Source organism: Kogia breviceps, chromosome 14, assembly GCF_026419965.1.
Source record: "Kogia breviceps isolate mKogBre1 chromosome 14, mKogBre1 haplotype 1, whole genome shotgun sequence".
In the NCBI taxonomy this organism is placed as follows: domain Eukaryota; kingdom Metazoa; phylum Chordata; class Mammalia; order Artiodactyla; family Physeteridae; genus Kogia; species Kogia breviceps.
The window spans coordinates 24,058,680-24,078,329 of NC_081323.1; the positions used below are offsets into that span (position 1 = coordinate 24,058,680).

Here is a 19,650-nt window from a genome sequence, read left to right on the forward strand (position 1 = left end):
CTCTGGCAAAATTTGTCAAGATTAAAAAAAAGAAGATGCACATTACTAATATTGGGAATGAAAAAGGGAACATCACTATAATTCCTGTAGACACAAATAAAATATTATGAATAATTTTATGCCAAAAAAATTGTAAATTTTTGTGAAATGAACAAATTCCTAGAAAACCACAAGTTACCTAAACTGGCTAAGAAAAAAATAGCAAATTCGGATAGTGTTTTATCTGTGAAAGAAATTGAATCTGTAATTTAAAATCTTCTCTCAAAGAAAACTGAGGTTGAGATGGCTTCATGGTGAGTTAATTTTCCCAACTGTTTGAGGAGGAAGTAACACTAATCATATAAAACATCTCAGAGAACAGAAGAAGGGAAAACATTTTGCATTTTATTTTATGAGTTCAGCAATCCTGGTCCATTATGGAGTTTCCCGTGCCTATTATATATGTCTTAAAACTAAAATTCACCTCATACCTTTACTGTGTAAACAGCGCTTCACCAGGTATTTAACACATATTAGATTTTGTTTATTCTCTTTACTCAATTCAGCAGATAGTCCCAGTGGCACAAAATGATTCAAGTGATGCTAAATAATTCTCCCTCATATGTACGCTGGCAAACTAGCATAGAACAGTATTCTAGGAAAGAAAGAGATTTTTGTTGACAGAATAGCCTCCTCCCCACCCCCTACTCTGGAAACTGATAACATTAACTTTTAATGTATTTGTTTTTCTCCTGCAGACTCCATTAATAATATACCTGTTTCATTTCCTGATTGATTATGCTGAATTGGTATTTATGGTAAGTAACCTTTCACATAAAATCAATATGTATGTATTTTTAATTTTAGTGTCTTTTTTTTTTTTTTTTTTTTTTTTGCGGTGCGCGGGCCTCTCACTGTTGTGGTCTCTTCCATTGTGGAGCACAGGCTCCGGACGCGCAGGCTCAGCAGCCATGGCTCATGGGCCCAGCCGCTCCGCGGCATGTGGGATCTTCCCGGACCTGGGCACGAACCCGTGTCCCCTGCATCGGCAGGCGGACTCTCAACCACTGCACCACCAGGGAAGCCCTAGAGTCTTTTAAAATAAATTTATTTATTTTATTTTTGGCTTCGTTGGGTCTTCATTGCTGCACGTGGGCTTTTCTCTGGTTGCAGTGAGAGGGGGCTACTCTTCGTTGCAGTGCGCAGGCTTCTCACTACGGTGGCTTCTCTTGTTGTGGAGCACGGGCTGTAGGGTGCACAGGCTTCAGTATTTGCAGCATATGGGCTCAGTAATTGCGGCTCGCGGGCTCTAGAGCGCAGGCTCAGTAGTTGTGGCACACGGGCTTAGTTGCTCCGCGGCATGTGGGATCTTCCCGGACCAGGGATCGAACCCTTGTTCCCTGCATTGGCAGGCAGATTCTTAACCAATGCACCACCAGGGAAGCCCTAATTTTAGAGTCTTTTATCTTCTTGTTTTTAAGGGAAAAAAATCTATATTAGGAGCTCAGGAGTTTCTCAGAACATAAAAGCAAAAACTATCTTAAATGTGAATTCATGGAACTGTGATAGTATTATGGATGTGTGAGGAGTAGTCTCTGGCATCTGACCAGTTCCAATTCCTTATACTTTTAAAATTTGACTTCTGGACTATGTAGTCTTGAATTTCTAGCTTCAGGGTTCTATGATTGGCTTTAAATGTGGTGCCAGTAGAGAGGGCATCCTGAATTTCCTAAGCATTCTGCCAAAACTTTGCAGAAGTCTTGCACATTCTGTGCAGAGGACATAGGCCAGATGAGACTTTAAGGGCAAGAACCTTCAATATTGAGAAAACAGGGCCATGTTTTGAGTGTAGAAATTGGAAACACTTGCCTAATCTAGAGTTGAAAATCTGGGTCAAGGAGGAGGTCCACTGAGGTCTTCGTTAATAATTATAATGGCTGTGGCTTGTAGAGGGCTCACTGTGCACTAAGTACTTGACCTGCATCAGGCCTGCAAAGCAGTGGGTATTATTCTCATTTTATAGAAAATTTAAATAACTTGCGATTACAGAGCAGATATGGGACACCAAACTGATGTAAGCCTCAGTGAGTCCTAGTCCTCAGAGTTTTCTGGTCAGACCTCCCTGAAGAGGCTTTATCTTTGTAGTCAAAGTGAGGGTTGAGGTTCTACCTGAATGTAAGAATTCAGTACTGGATAGTCCATCACCATCCAAAAACTCCAGACTCTGGCAGCATCCCATTACTCCTGTACTAATTAGGTTCATTTCCTTTTATTTCTCTTTCTCTTGACAGATAACTGATGCACTCACTGCCATTGCCCTGTATTTTGCAATCCAGGACTTCAATAAAGTTGTGGTGAGTAGTCAGTGGGTGGGACAAAACCAGTGAGATTCGGTAGCCTGCTGATCTCTGTTATCACAAAAAATCAAAGGTCGTGTACTTAAAGATCAGCTGTCTTAAAATCCTAAGAAGTGGGAGTGAAGCTTCTGGCTTGTTCAGCCATCCCTGGAATGACCAAACCCAAACCAATAAGACAGCTTTACTAATATATATAGAAAAGTCAGCTTAATCTTCATGGCTTAATATCCACTCACCTATCCAGGTTCAGACTTTTTGGAGTAAATGGAGTTGACTACTGTTATATTAATGAAGACCCTTAAAAATCTTCCATTCTTTTTACTAGTTTTTCTTTCCAAAAGAAAATGAATACAACTTTTAACTCACTGTCTTATGCCTATCCAAGGTAAAAGTGGATTCCCAATGTAGTTTCTATTTCCCTACAGAGAGCAATCTAAATTGGAAAATTTGGCATGTATTAAATACCTATTGAAAACCATATGTAATAGCCAAGGAGAATTGTGTAGTGGGACCATTCTCATTTTCCTGGGTTCTGAGAGAGTTAACAGATTAACCATGTGTATTATCCATGTAGTTATTTTAAAAATTTTCTGCAGTCCTCATTGACTGGCTGGGAGCCACTGAGAGAATTTAGACTGGGGTGAGTGAAGGCTACATTCCATTGGTGTTGTCTGTTTGTGGTTCATTTTCACTTCTGTTACCAAGAAATAGAACCAGAATTAGCAGTCTGCCTTTCTGTGCAATGGTCATCAGTAACATAAAGTGGGTGAATTCTAGAATTTTAGACCTCAAAGAGATTTTAAAATATCTGGACTGAGGGTTCTTAATTTGGGGTCCATTTATAGGCTTAACGGGTCTATAAAGCCCTTGAAATGGTATGAAAAATTGTGTGTGTATGTGCATATATCATTTTTTCCAAGAAGAAAGTCCATAGTTGCTATCAGTACTCAAGGAGTCCTTGATTCCCCCCCTTAAAGGATTAAGAACTGCATATTAGAGACTTAACATGACCAAGACCAGGGAGTATAGATCTTAAGCTAATGGAGCATTTGTGACAACATGGGTGAAACTTGAGGACATTTTGCTAAGTAAAATAAGTCAGACAGAGAAAGACAAATACCATATGATCTCACTTATATGTGGAATCTAAAAAAATCAAACTCATAGGAATAGAGAGTAGCTTGATGGTTGCCAGGGGCTGTGGGTGGGGGAAATAGGGAGATATTGGTCAAAGGTATTAACTTCCAGTTGTAAGATGATTAAGTTCCAGGGATCTACTGTGCAGCATAGTAACTCTAGTTAACAATATCGTATTGTATACTTGAAAGTTGCTAAGAGAGTAAACCTTAAACACTCTCACCACACACACACACACACACACACACAAACACACACACATAGTTATGTGAGGTGATAGGTGTGTTAACTAACCTTATTGTGATAATCATTTTGCAATATATATGTATAATATATCCAATCATCATGTGTACCTTAAACATATACAATGTTATATGTCAATTATATTTCAAGAAAGCTGGAAAAGAAAAGAAAGGAAAATTTTAGGGCTGATGTAAAATGCTTTAACAGGATTTCCTAGAAGGCCAGAGATGAAATAACTGGGCATGAGATTTATAAGCAGAGGAATTCAGAAATAAAATAGTAGTGGTTATTTTCTTCTCCCAAGGTAGTTTGTGTATGTAAACTCCAGTCTTTGTTCTTTGAAGTTACCTGCTAAAATATTTAGGGGTGGGACTTCCCTGGTGGCATAGTGGTTAAGAATCCACCTGCCAATGCAGGGGCCACGGGTTTGATCCCTGTTCCGAGAAGATCCCACATGCCACGTAGCAAATAAGCCCGTGCGCCACAATTACTGAGCCTGCGCTCTAGAGCCGGTGAGCCACAACTACTGTGCCTAGAAACCATGCTCCACAGCAAGAGGAGCCACTGCAATGAGAAGCCTGTGCACCGCAACAAAGAGTAGCTCCTGCTCGCCGCAACTAGAGAAAGCCCGCGTGCAGCAACAAAGACCCAAGGCAGCCAAAAATAAATAAATAAATAAAAATTTTAAAAACCTCATTATCTCATCTATGAAAATTGGGTGATTGGGATTGACATGTATACACTGATGTGTATAAAATTGATGACTAATAAGAACCTGCTGTATTTAAAAAAAAAGTGCTTTGTACCAGAATGATTACTGTATGTTGTAGGGGAAGGGGGCTACTTGATAATTTTATGTTGTTTTCCATAATTCCTTGGAATTTTCTTTCTAAAATAGATAAATTTCCTTTAGGAATTCCAGAAAGCCTTTAGAGAAATATCCTTAAAATTGTTTGCTTTTAAATGTATGTTATTATTTTATTGAGAAATAAGATTAAAATCATCTTTCTGATTTTAAGATAAAAAAATAATGTAAAGAATTTGCCACTCACAGACCTTCATTAAAAGAATGATCAAAAAATGTGTCTAAGAAGGAAATAGATGGAAGGAAGGACAAGCATTTACTGGGTAAAAGAACAATAATGAAGACTTATTTGGGGACTGTTACAAGATAGATTGATTCACATGTTTCAGTGATTAGAATGGACATCTTTGGAGTCCACTAGCCTGCCTATCATAGTGTGCTTGGTACTTTTACTTTCAGCATCCTAGTGGGCATGTCACCGGTGGTATCTCCTTGTGGTTTTAATTTGCTTTTCCCTAGTGACTAATGATGTTGAGCATATTTTCATTTGTTTATTTGCCATTTATATATTTTCTTTTGTAAAGAGTCTGATCGACTTGTTTCCCACTTTTATTGGCTTATTATCTTTTTATTAGTGACTTTTAAATTTTCTTTATATATTCTGGATTTAAGTCCAGAACAAATAAAAGTTTTATAAAAAAAAAAATCTATTAAAAAAAATTTAGGGGTGAAGGGTCATGATATTTACAACTTACTTTCAAATGGTTCTGGAAGAAATATGGTTCCCATGTGTGCTTTTATCTCTCTCTGTGTGTGTGTGTGTGTGTGTGTGTGTGTGTGTGTGTGTGTGTGTAGAGATAAAGAAGATGTGGCAAAATGTTAACAGTTGGTTGATCTACGTGTTTTATTGAATTATTCTTTCAACTTTTCTGTAGTTTGAAAATTTTAAATATAAAACACTGGAGAAAAAAATAGCGTGTATATATGGGATATATGTGAATATCTAAGGGAGGTTTGGTAGCTTTCATCTAAGAACACAATCAGATCTTTTCAAGGAAAATATAAAACTGAAATGTGTTGGGTTTTTTTTCTGAAATGTGTTTTAATGAAAGTTGATTAGAGATGCTACCATCATATGCATTCCTTTTTTTTTACTGATCAGCTGTCATATACTCCAATTAAAACAATTTTTAAGGGGAGGAGAAGCTTATGGAGAAATAATGAAACTAGGTTTCAGTGAGTTGCTTAACAAAGTCAGCTTCAGTGTCAATAGAAGAGATACTTTTTTTTTTTTTTTAAATTAATTAATTAATTTATTTTTTTTGCGGTATGCGGGCCTCTCACTGCTGTGGCCTCTCCCGTTGCGGAGCACAGGCTCCGGACGCGCAGGCCCAGCGGCCATGGCTCACGGGCTTAGCTGCTCCGCGGCATGTGGGATCCTCCCGGACCAGGGCACGAACCCGCGTCTCCTGCGTCGGCAGGCGGACTCTCAACCACTGCGCCACCAGGGAAGCCTGAAGAGATACTTTTAATTTAGTGCGTCAGTAATTTTAATTCATTTCTTAGTTATTTCTGACTTTATATGGAAACATATAGAGATGTCTTTTTTTTTCTTTGTGTGATTTAAAGAGGGAGAGAGAAAACTAATGAGCTATTGTCAATACCCTGGTTTTGAGCACAGCAAGGCAGGGTGTGCTGTCTGTTATCACCAAGATAAAACTTTATCACCAAATAAAAATTCGGAATAGTTTTGCTTCTCCATCCTCAGAATTCAGCCTACTAGAACATTAGGTTTCTTGGTTAGAATAAGAGTTTCATTTACCCTGTGTCAAAAATTAACTCATTCTAAATGGTAGACTTTTATGATACTAACATACTACTGTTGACTTGGATAGAATATTAGCACATCTTCCCACAAATCTTTCCCAGTTTGTGAAAATGGGCTCATATCATATAGTCTGGAAGTATTTTAGTCTTGCTAGAATTTGAGACTTTTTATCCCTGGTAATGAAGCTGTCTGTGTCTGCACCCAAATGCATCCTGGTAAACTATGGTGCAGAGTGGGAAGACTCCAGCCCCACCCCAATCTCCAACTTGAGCATGTGGAATATGAATGCTGATTGATTGTGACCAGGTGATTCTCATGACATTTTACATCTGCCTCACTTGACAAAAGCAACGTTAGTCTAGTCTGTCCTTTGCTGAGACTGCTCTTATTTGGAACTCAGAGTTCATGTTAGAAAGCTACAGGTGGTTTGATAGGGAGTGATAAAAACCTGTATCCCCTACTATGCTTAGAGGGTTGTGAATTTGGAGGATAGGTTCCTGAATTTGGAATATGCTGAGGCTAACAGTTGGAGATACAGTGGGGTTGGAATATTCACCCCCCCACCTATAGGTTTTGGGGATGCAAAGGGGTATAGACACAGCTTCAGTGATTAGAAGAATCTCTTTATTTGGAGTAGGGAAATTATGTCCTTGCAAAAATCAACCTTTCAAGGGACGGGGAAATGGCTGCATGGGGTAGTGGGTAAAAGGGAAGGAAAACTCCACCCTGGAGATTTTTTTTTAATTCAAAAATTTCTGCTAAATTATAACATACATATGGAAAAGCTGATTAATGATTACAAAGGTAACACATTCAGGTAATTACTTTTTAGGTCACTTTTAACCTCTCCTGCTTTAAATCTCATTGTAGTTGAGGCTGCTGAATATACCTAGAAATATACCTATCTTTGGATTTTAAATTGTACTCTTTAACCTTATTTATTTATTTATTTATTTTTGGCTGTGTTGGGTCTTCATTGCTGTGGATGGGCTTTCTCTAGTTGTGGCGAGCGGGGGCTACTCTTCGTTGCGGTGCGCGGGCTTTTCATTGTGGTGGATCCTCTTGTTGCTGAGCACGGGCTCTAGGCGCGCGGGCTTCAGTAGTTGTGCCGTGCAGGCTTCCGTAGTTGTGGCTCGTGGGCTGTAGAGCGTAGGCTCAGTAGTTGTGGCGCACGGGCTTAGTTGCTCTGCGGGCGTGTGGAATCTTCCCGGACCAGGGCTCGAACCGGTGTCCCCAGCACTGTCAGGCAGATTCTTAACCACTGCACCACCAGGGACGCCCCTCATTTATTTTTATACTTCTAATAATTTCTTGGTGTGTGTTTAATTTTCCTTAGATTTTTAGCCACTTTCCTGTCTCTAACTGGATGCATGGGGATGTTTTAAAGAGATTTTGTCTGTGCTTAGGGGATCTGAGTCAATATTGAGTTCTAAGGCCAGGCGTAATGGTACCTGTGCTGGTGAGATTGGGGGAGACAAGAAGAAAGGTAGCATTGAATCTGGGGACTGCTGACCTGACTGCCCTTCTCTCGTGGAGACTCTCCTTTCATAAAATCTTTCTGTTTCAAAGTATTTTGGAAGATTGGGGTTACAAGGAAGTATTCTTTCCTTGTTGGCACAGTGTCACCTTTGCCCAGGGCCTACACATCCCTGTTTAACTGCCTGCATTTCTTACTGTAGTCCTGCTGGCTGGCTTCCAGCCTGGGGAATGGGCCTGTATTTCCATCTGTCTCTCTGGCTGCTCCTGGGTGAACTCCCTGTTTCCTTTTAACAGCCTTCTTTGTGGCTCTCACACCCTGCAGGTGGCCTTCTTTTTGCAGTAGAACTCTAAAACCCTTAGCTAGTGGGGCCTCTGTCCTTCCACCACTGCTGCAGCTGTCCTCATTAACTACTTTGTTTGCTAAGCCAGCCCCCTTCTCTCTGATAAAAACACCTTAGTTTATATTTTGCCCTTTTAATTAAATAACCCCAGCTGTGAATGGCTGTATAAATCTTACTGATGATAATTCCCACCACTTAACTTGGACTCCCAGAGATGATCAAAGGGAGGCTTTTGAAGTTTGTTCAGATTTTTTCCTTTTTTTTTTGTTTGTTTGGGGTTTTTTTTGTTTGGTTTTTTTTTTTGCGGTATGTGGGCCTCTCACTGTTGTGGCCTCTCCCGTTGCGGAGCACAGGCTCCAGACGTGCAGGCTCAGCGGCCATGGCTCACGGGCCTAGCTGCTCCGCGGCATGTGGGATCTTCCAGGAACGGGGCACAAACCTGTGTCCCCTGCATCAGCAGGTGGACTCTCAACCACTGCGCCACCAGGGAAACCATGTTCAGGTTTTTGATTAAGCCTCTACCTAAACCTCTGCAAGAAGTCTGTGGTTACCTGTATTTCTGTGATGATCCTTGGATTTTCTTTTGAACTGAAAGAGGGCTCTTAAAAAAATTTTTTTTAGTTTAAAAATTTTAATATCCAAAATATCTAAGACATGCAAAAATATATAAAGAATAATACATACTGTGAACCTATTTCAGCTTAAAAAATAAAACATTTTACATATAGTTGCCTCTCTCTGATACTTTCGTCTCCTTACTCTCCTTCTCTCCAGTTACCACTGTTCTGAATTTAGTGTTTATCATTCCCACACACGGCCTTAACTTTTTGTGCATTTGTAAATATACCTAAGTAACATATAGTGTTATTTTGCATGCTTTTAACTTTATGTAAATGGTGTAATGCAGTATTCTGTTGCCATCTGTGTTTTCATCCTTAAATCTTTATTCACACACTACTTTGGCTTCTCTGAATTACTGTTTTATAATAGGTTGCAGCATTGATTTTATACTGTCTAAGATCATTAAATCAGCAGGGCTACCCATCTGGGGTTCAGAGGCTTTTTCTATCTGTAGTGTGACCCATGTTTGCTTATAGGGTTGCCTAACTTTTTTTCAATCTGGAACACACCCATGAACTTGTTGGGACACACAGGGGAAGGCAAGAGCTTTCTGCCCCCATCTCATTCCCTCTCAACTATCCGGCTGCCCAGCCACACCCAGCCTTCCTCCTCCTTCTCTTCATCATGGTCATTTCCCACTTCCTCTGTGGAAGTGAAACAGGAGAGCTCGGAAGAAAACCCAGGACACTGTGACATTCAGGGGATTGTTCCACTTTGCTTGAAAATATTTCACTTTGATGGAACTTTGGAATCCTTAGGCCACTGATGATAACTCTTGAACATGACTAAAAACTACTTTGCCATTCAATCATTCATTTAGCCATTCAACAGATATTTATTGTTTGCTCACTGTGCCAGGTATTGGCAAATAAACATGGTCTCTGCCCTCATGGAACTTATAGTATAGTGAAGGAGAAAGATAGTCAGTCACATAAATAAATAAAAAAGTTCTAACTGTGAACAGTGTTATGAGATTTTTACAGTCAGGGCAGTGAGTGTGCCTTCCTGAGGAAGTGACAGTTTAAGATCTAAAGATTATGTGGGAGTTAACTAGGGAAAGAGAAGAAGAGGTTGTTTGTTCTAGGTTAAATGCAAAGAGCTGGGAGCAGGAGGGCAGTGGCATGTTCATGGTGCTTGAACCCAGAAAGTGAGAGGTGTGGGGAGCGAGCATGAAATGACCCTGGAGACTTAAGGGCCAGGTCAGGCAGGCCACGTGGGCCATGGAAGAACTTTTGTCTTCATCCTAAAAGCAATGGGAAGTTATTTGTTTCATGTGTTTTGTCATTTTTTTTCCAGTTTAAAAAGCAGAAACTCCTCCTAGAACTAGACCAGTATGCCCCAGATGTGGCCGAACTCATCCGAACCCCTATGGAAATGCGTTATATCCCTCTGAAAGTGGCCCTCTTGTAAGTATTCTCTGACAAAACAGGGCTCAGGGCCAACGAATGTGAGGAAAATCTGATGAGACTGTCTCATGTTGTTTGTTGTATTTTTGGAGATTTGCAGTCTTAGTCATCAAGTATTTGCTATAGTTCTGTTGCACAACTGGGGTTCTGGCCAGGAAAAGAGACAGAGCCATCCTGTCTCTGTTGGGACAAAGCCTCACACAAGCACACGCACAATCGACCCTTCACAAATGCTTTTTCACTCGATGCTGATCTGGTTCCAGCCTCCTTGTAACCAGTGTTTCTAAAAAAAAAAAAAAGTTTTCCAGTTGTGATATATGGATTTCATAAAATTCTGATCTTTATGCAGCAGTTATTTCAAGCAACTCCTATGTTTCACGTACAATTTAGTCCCCCATTTGTAGTTCAGAAAACTGAAGTAAAGTACCAACAGACCCATCCCAGCTGGATGACCAGTATGAGAGAGTGGAACTTACTGAGGCTATATGAAAGAATTCTTTAGGAGTACCAGTGCTGCCTATAACTTTAATTCTTTCAGGTTATTCCTGTTTATATTCCTCAGATAGGCAAATGGGAATAATTATTCAGTCAACTAATAGTAAATGTTAATAATATACTAGTTCTTAAGGATACACAGTAAAACAAGGCAGACAAGTTTCCTCATGGAAAAACATGACCTTAGAGCTTCAGATTTAGAAGGGGCCTTATGAGGACAGTTTATTCAACCCTTTGCCTTGTGTGTGACTCTCCTATTCAGTATTCCAGAGAGGTGGCTGCGTAGCTGCGTCTTGAACATCACCTGCTATTTAGAAATGGCTTTTTTTTCTCCTCCCACCAAACACATTTGAAGTATCGGTTCATATCTATGTATTTCAGAAATTTTGGTGGGAACTACCTAATAGAACCAGAGGTTTAGCAACATTATGAATCCCTTATGGACTCCTATGTCTCCAGGGGGTAGTTTTGTAATAGCAGCAGCCATTTCTTTAAAGGTTGTAGAACAAGCCTATCTGTAATTGCTGGAAAAAAAAAATCAACAATTTCTGGGCCTTTGGCTTTAGAACTGCTAATCTTACAGCTCTGAGAGGTATTGGATTTAAGGTCTTTATTTGCGCATAATAATTATAATCTCTCCCTGAGACACTGGTATGTTTCTTCCTATCTGATAATCAGAATTATGTAACTGGTCTCCCTTTTCACTTTGTCTGCCAGGAAACTCAGAGCCAGATTTAAAGCTGATTACTACAGTGTTGTAGAAGACACATTTGTTCTTCTTTCCCTAGCCTTTACTTTTTCCTTTTATTTATGCTTTCCCTGGTCTTGATTCTTTATTTCTATTTTAATTTTGCTCTCACTTTTTATTATCTGTTCTTATTTGAGGTGCCTCAAATCTTTTGTGGAAGCAGGATAAAAATAAATAAAAATACAGTTATGACTGTATAAGATTTCCCTATTCATCATTTCAGATTTATTTTTTCAGTCCATTCCTTCCCACCTCAGGAAAAGACTGTTTCAGTTTAATTCCCTCCCAGTGGAAGTTCAGGTTGTCCTGTGAAGCTCAATGGCCACTAGCTTACTGAATTCAGCAGATACTTATTCTGTCCTTTGGGTACGGCTTGGTGGATATAGCTTGGCTGCCAAGAGGACTAAACTTAAGCTGCCCTCACCTCTTGAATGGGGTTGCCTATGTCAGAGCTTAGGAACCTGATTGAGAAAACAGTACTTTCCTGGTTTTCAGAGATAACTGTAGACATTCCTAAAATATATGGCTCTGTGGGAATTGGTAGAATTTTTATCATTTTTGAAGCTGAAGTAATAAAAAATGTAGGCTTATTGCCAGAAAGACCTGATTTTGAATGTATTTATTAGCTTGTAAAACCTTAGACTACTTAACCACTGAGTCTCAGTTTCCTCATCTGCAAAATGGGAATGATGTTATAGCTGGTTTACAGGATCCGTGATGATGAAATATGATGGTTTTCCATATAACACATAGCACAGAATAGGCAGTGAATGTTCAGTGCCTTTTACTCACTGGCCACAACCCCACTCCATCCTATTTTACTTAGGAAAACTTATTTATAAGAAGTTGCCTTCCCTTGAGTATGGTTTTAGTAAACCTCTTGAACTTCCTGGCTATGGTGGCCAGGACTCCCTGGTCCTTTGACCAGGATTACTAATGCCAAATATGTGTGTTTTTCCCCAGCTATCTCTTAAATCCCTACACGGTCTTGTCTTGTGTTGCCAAGTCTACCTGCGCCATCAACAACACCCTCATTGCTTTCTTCATTTTGACCACGATAAAAGGTAAGGCCCCAAAGGAAAGTACAAAGTTCAGTCCCTAATTTGTGCAGGCTTTTGTAACACTTATGCTATGGATTAAAAAATATATATATATAACACTTAAAAACATTTTTAAAAATTACACAAGTAATTTTATAGAAAATTTAGATAAGCCAAGAGAAAAAAATTAATTAAAACATCCTGAAATTCTACCACTCAGAGAGTCACTGTTAACATAGTTTAAACAAAAAACAAAAACTTCTAAAAGGCTTACAATGAGAATAGCAGTGTTCTGCCCCTTTCTTCCCATCCCTAGTTCAACTTCTTTGAAGGAACTACTATTTTTTTTGCTAGCATTTATTTTCATATTTCTAAATAAGACCTCGTATTGCTGTTTCATGAATTATAAATTTTAGACATTTTCTGTTCTTATTATGGGAGATAAAGATTTCGCTTTCTTTTACCAATATCTTCACTTCCCCTTTATCTGGTTTTCCTAGAGAAGTTATGTCACAGTTTTGAGTAAATCAGTAGTTGGTACCTATATTTTATGACAGTATATGTATTATTCACTGCTGGGAAAAGTAATAACTATGGTTATTTTTTCTTTCTTGGACAACCTTTTATTTTTTTCTGGGGTTAGTAATTGTGGGGTTTTTGCTTGTTTTTGTTTTTGTTTTGCTTTATCTTTCTGTACCAATCACTTTTTTTCTCCCCAATTGCTCTGCTAGATCTTTCAAGTGCCTAACAATACAGGCATACCTAAGAGATATTGTGGGTTTGGTTCCAGATCACAGCAATAAAGCAAATATTGCAATAAAGTGAGTCACATGAATTTTTTGGATTCCCAGCACAGATAAAAGTTATGTCTACACTATACTATATTCTGTTAAGTATGCAATAGCATTATGTCTAAAAAAATGTACATAGCTTAATTTAAACATACTTTATTGATTAAAAAAATTAGCCCCTAATAAGAGAATCAGTCTGTCCTTTGAAGCTTTGAAGCCAGGCATTGACTTCTCTTTTCTAGCTATGAAAGTCCTAGATGGCATCTTCTGAAATAAGGCTGTTTCGTCTACATTGAAAATATGTTGTTTAGTGTAGCCACCTTCATTAATTGTCTTAGGTAGATCTGGATAACTTGCTGCAGCTTCTACATCAGCCCTTGCGACTTCACCTTGCACTTTTATGGTCTGGAGACAGGCTTCTCTCCTTGAACCTCATGAACTAATCTCTCCTAGCTTCAAACTTTTCTTCTATAGTTTCCTCACCTCTCTCAGCCTTCATAAAATTGAAGAAAGTTAGGGCCTTACTCTGGATGAGGCTTTGGCTTAAGGGAATGTTGTGGCAGGTTTGATCTTCTCTCCAGACCACTTGGACTTTCTCCATATCAGCAATAAGGCTGTTTTGCTTTCTTATCATTCATGTGTTCACTGGAGTAGCACTTTTAATTTCCTTCAAGAACTTTACATTTGCATTACCATTTGGCTAACTGTTTGGTGCAAGAGGCCTAGCTTTCATCCTGTCCCAGCTTTCGACGTGCCTTCCTCACTAAGCTTAATTATTTCTAGCTTTTTTTCCCTTTTATTTATTTACTTATTTATTATTTTTGGTTGCGCATGGGCTTTCTCCTGTTGTGGCGAGTGGGGGCTACTCTTTGTCGCGGTGTGCAGCCTTTTCATTGAAGTGGCTTCTCTTGTTGCAGAGCACGGGCTCTAGGCACACAGGCTTCAGTAGTTGTGGCATACGGGCTTCAGTAGTTGTGGCTTGAGGGCTCTAGGGCGCAGGCTCGGTAGTTGTGGCGCATGGCCTTAGTTGCTCCGCGGCATGTGGGATCTTCCTGGACCAGGGCTCAAACCCGTGTCCCCTGCATTGGCAGGCAGATTCTTAACTACTGTGCCACCAGGGAAGCCCTATTTCTAGCTTTTGCTTTAAAGTGAGAAGTATGCAACACTTCCTTTGACTTGAATACTTAGAGGCCATTGTATGGTTATTAATTGGCCTAATTTCAATATTAGGAAGGAATAGGGAGGCCTCAGGAGAGGGAGAGAGGTGGGGGAACAGCTAGTCTGTGAAATAGTCAGAACACAGACAACACTTATCAGTTGTTTGCCATATTATGGGCATGTGGTGCCCCCAAACAATTAAAAGAGTAACATCAAAGATCACTAATTACAGATCAACATAACATAATAATAATGAAAAAATTTGAAATATTGCAAGAATTACCAGAATGTGACACAGAGACACAAAGTGAGCAAACACTGTTGGAAAAATGGCTCTAATAGACTTACTTAATGCAGGGTTGCCACAGACCTTCAATTTGTAAAAAGCACAATATCTGCAAAGTACAGTAAAACAAAGTAGGTCTGTAGTTTTTAAAAAAAAATGTTAAGTACATCAAATAGTTTATTGGTTCCATTATTTTTCTGGAGATCTGCCTCACACATCCTTCATCCTGTACCAGTCTGTCCTGGTTGTTGTCTGGTCTTGATGCAAAGCTGTCATAGTGGAACTTTTCCTTATAATTCTCTTGTATTGTATCCCTTCTTTCCTAGATTCCTTTTCTCGTTTATTGATTTTTTTCCTTGGTTTTGCTAAAGTACTTCCTCTAGTAGTTTTCTAAGAAAGGGTGTGTGAGATATGTATTTGGAATCATTCCACACATGAAAAAAATGTGTTTTTCTAACTTAGCAGCAAATTAATAGTTGGGGCAAGGTATAGAATTCTAGACTGGAAAAAATTTTCCTTCAGAATTTTGAAGGCATTGCTTCACTGTGTTCTAGCATCCCAGTTGCTGTTGGACAGTTTGAAGCCATTATATGTAACCTAATTTTTTCTTTGAAAGATTTAAGGTCTTCTTTTTCTCCTCAGTATTTTGAAATTTCATGATGCTATGTCTACTTGGTTCTTTTTTTCATTCATTACTGGGTACTTGGTAGGCCCTTTCAAAATAGAGACTAGTATCCTTTAGTTCTAGAAGATATTCTGGTACTGTTTTTCAAATTCTCTCTCCTCTCTGTTTTCTCTGTCCTCTTGTTTGGGGTGTCTATTGGATATTGGACTTTTTGGATTGATCTAATTTGTATGTTTTATTTTCTATTGATTTAAGTTCTTTCTTGGTCTCCAGTTGTTTCTTTGAAGCATCATTATTATTTTATCACCACGATATCCTCTCTTATCGCCCTGAGTTTTCTTGGTTTTGTTTTTGTTTTCAGTTTCCATTTGTTCTAAGCATAATCTCTTTGTCTTCCTGGATTCCCTCCCCCGCCCCACCTTTGTTTTCTGTTTGTCTTGGGCTCTGTCTTTCATATGGGTAGATTTTCTCTTATTTATGGTGATCCTTGGCTGTCTGCTTATTATTTAAGAATGTTAGAAGGATGGGATAAGTAGGGGTAGTCACCTGGCTGCACATAGTTGAGGTGAGACCTGGGGTTCTGGCTGTTCTGTATACAAACGTTCAGCTTGATTCTCATCTCTGTAACTTAGCCCCACCTGCCGTAGTATCTGATACCTTCAAGGTGCTGGGTCTCTCGAAGTTGTATGGGGTGAGTTGGCCTGATTTTTATTGGTATTCCTCCCTGCAGGCCATTGAGCTATAATTTCTTCCATAATGCTCAATCATTTATCCGTCTTCCTCCTGCTTTTAATGTTTCCACTATTATGTTAAAATTTATTTTGCTATAGTCTCTTCTGTTAATTTGTTATTTAAGACTATTTTTAATGCTTTATTGTCATTTTAGTGAGGTTTTTGGAGGGAAAGATGATATATGTGTGATTAATCTATCATTTTTCACTAGAAGTCTGTTAGCATTGGAGGTATATATTTCCAGATTTTTCCCTCATTTTTCTTTTACACTTTTAAATATTGTATCAATTAACTGTCATCACAAAAATGTTATTTGACAAACCACTCCAAAACTCTGTGGCTTAAAACAACAATACGCATTTACTTAGCTCATGTGTCTGTCTGTAAGTCAGATAGGTGTCAGCTGATCTAGGTTGAATGTGGCTAGGCACTTTGTTGGTTTCATCGGGGCTCATTCATGCATCAGCAGCTGACTGTAGTTGGCTCATCTAGGCTGGGCTTTTCGCCACATGTCTGTCATCCTCATGGACCAGGGGACTAATTTAGGCATATTCTTCTCATAGTGATGGCAGAGATACAACTGCGAGCAAGCCCAATCAGACTTGAGCTTTTGAAGTTTCTGGTTGTATCACATGTGCTTACATCGCATTGATCAAAATATAACATGGCTGATCTCAGGGGTGGGTATTTCCATCCTGTCCACAATGGGGGGGCACTGCAAAGTTATATGGCAAAGAGCCTGGACATAGGGAGGGGTTAAGAATTGGGGCCAAAAATACAGTCTACCACATGTCAGTAAACATTTAGTCTGTCATTTTTCATGGCTGCTTACTGTTCTGTTGTGTTGATGAATAAATAGAAATTCTTTAACCAACTTCTACTATTAAATATCTAGTTAATTTCCCAGTTTTCAGCTGTTTAAATAATACTATAGTTAATTTTCTTTCTTTTTTTAATTTTTAAATTTTTTTGGCCTCATCATGCGGCTTCTGAGATCTTACTTAGCTCCCCAACCAGGGATTGAGCCTGGGCCACAGCAGTGAAAGTGCTGAGTCTTAACCACTGGACTGCCAGGGAATTCCCATACAGTTAATTTTCTAATGTAATTTCTAACAGTAATTGTCACATGCATGTTCACTTATTTTCTTACTCTAAAGTCCTAGAAATAGAATTATTGTGTCACTGTGTGTATACCTTCTTTAGGATTTCTGAAATTTATCACTAAATTGCCTTCAAGAGTTTTACCAACTTATACTCCAATAAGAAGTGTATGAGAGCTCTTATTTCCTTACATTATTGCTGAATCATTTGCACTTAGGAAATAAAGACTCAAAAGTTGTACATAGGACCTTTTACTTAGAGTTTACTTACCGTTTCTAGGGTGGCACATGGGAATGACTTAGGTCTTCATAAGACATTGCTTCTCTTGGAGTGGTTGTAGTTAGTCTTTCTGTAGGTCATTTAGTTCAACTTATTATCAAGTTACTTGAAATGACTCTTTACTGTCTGTGAACGTCCCCTGCCTCAGTTCCTGTTTCCAAAGTATCCAGCTCAGGTAGACTCATTTATGAAGGCGCCTGGTGTACATTAAAGTAAGGACTCTATGAGGCAGCCTGGCAGAAGGGATTGAGCACTGGCCTTTGGAAATGTCACCTTTAAAATAGCTGAGCACAAAGGTAGAAAGGCTAAAGACATGCTCTCTGAGGTGTGTACAATAGAAGTCTCACACAAAAATGTAAAGTATGCCATTTTAAGAACATCTTTCAAGGGCTTCTCTGGTGGCTTAGTGGTTGATAATCCGCTTGCCAATGCAGGGGACACGGGTTCGTGCCCCGGTCCCGGAAGGTCCCACATGCCACGGAGCAGCTGGGCCCATGAGCCATGGCCACTGAGCCTGTGCGTCCGGAGCCTGTGCTCCGCAATGGAAGAGGCCACAACAGTGAGAGGCCCGCATACCCCCGCACCCCCCCCAAAAAAAAAAAAAAAAAAAAGAACATCTTTCAAAAGACCCTTTAAGTCAATGGAACAATTTTGTTTTGGGGAAAAAATGTTAAAAAGTTATATGTAACTCCTTTGCAGCCACATTGTTTTTGGTTCCACAGAAAAAAAAATTTTTTATTATGTCACTCTAGATTTCTGTCAAATGAATTTTATGAACATTTTTGTAATATTGTATGCACAATTTTGTTTTAATTTTATTACTTGTTTCATATGAATCATGAATGACATTAGTCACATTTGTTAATTTCTTTACATCAAAATTTAAGTTTTTAAAATTTTAGGAGTAGTTCAAGTACTTGGTAAAAATAAAAGAAATTCAAACATATGAAATGAGAAGTAAAAGTCTTTTATCATCCCACCCTACCCCACCTCTACTTCCATTCCTCAGGTATATTTTTCATGGGGTCCCAGGCCTTCCCTTTTGCTGGACACTTAAGTTATTTTCCTTGTTGGCAGCTGTAAGTAGAGACCGTCGCAAGTAACATTTCTAATCTTAAAATATTTGAAGAATTCTATTTTAGTTAGGTCTCTGAACTATTCTCTTTGAGTTTATTAGTAATCCCTATTAGCAGTATATACAAAGTTCAGTTATAAAATCTGCAGGTCATATTTCTATATTTCACATTTGTACCACATAATTAGATATTTAATAAAATTCATGAAGGAATAATTCACTATTTAAAGAAGAAAACAGTTGGGAGAATTCACAAAAGAAGGGATCTAAATGACTAAAAGCTATGAAAAAAAATTCAACTCCTTAGATAACTAATACAGAACAGGAATTTGAAATAACAAAGAAGTGGTTTTTTTTATTCCCTTTCAAATTGGCAAAGATTTTAGAAGATAATTCTCAGTTCTGGCAAAGTGCTGTCAAACTGGCATTTTCCCACATGGCAAGTTGACTTATAAATTAGTACAGCCCTCTTGGAAAGCAGTTTGGCAGTAGTTCAAGTATTTGTTCTTTTGATTTATGAATTTTAATTTTGATAACCTATCCTAAAGTAATGCAGAATTACAGACCAAGCTTTGTGATGCTAAGTCATTAATTGCAGGATTATTTATAATGATTAGAAAAATTGGAAAATACTTCAAAGTAGAGAGAGGAATGGCTAAGTAAAACATGGTTTGCCCATGTAATTAAAGAAAATACAGTTTACCCATGCACATGATATTTGAAAATAATTGTAAATCATGTGAGGATACATTTATTTTTTAAAAGCTGATTACAAAATTGTGTATTTTAATAAAGTATAATCTCAACTATGTTAAAACTACAACACAAATAGAAATAGATTCCAAAAGAGTAATACTTGTTTCTGCAGAGTAAGTTCGTGAGTAATTTTTATTTCCTCCTCATATCTGTTTTTTCGCAAAGTTTCTTCAATGAACACATAATTTAAAATAAATTAAATTGATTGATAAGAAGATAGGGACAGTGGAAGTAAACTAGGTACCTCTCTCCCCAGACTTCCGTGGAGCAGGTGCCCCCACAGAAGGGAGTGGCCTCATTTGCTTTGTCCCCTTGACTCCTTCTGCTTGCCCTCTGACTTCCTTTGTGGCAGCCCAGGGTTGCCTGGG

At 38.7% G+C, this 19,650-nt stretch overlaps 1 protein-coding gene across 3 annotated transcripts in view; it reads left to right on the top strand.

Moving 5' to 3' along the window:
• PIGU (phosphatidylinositol glycan anchor biosynthesis class U) overlaps nucleotides 1-19,650 on the top strand; it is a 116,853-nt gene that overhangs the window by 23,300 nt on the left and 73,903 nt on the right. For all 3 annotated transcript variants that reach the window (XM_059039068.2, XM_067012186.1, XM_067012185.1), the window contains exons 3-6: nucleotides 738-797; nucleotides 2,271-2,333; nucleotides 10,087-10,196; nucleotides 12,403-12,503. In XM_059039068.2, the coding sequence (XP_058895051.1) occupies nucleotides 738-797; nucleotides 2,271-2,333; nucleotides 10,087-10,196; nucleotides 12,403-12,503 (334 nt within the window). The remainder of the gene's footprint in view (nucleotides 1-737; nucleotides 798-2,270; nucleotides 2,334-10,086; nucleotides 10,197-12,402; nucleotides 12,504-19,650) is intronic.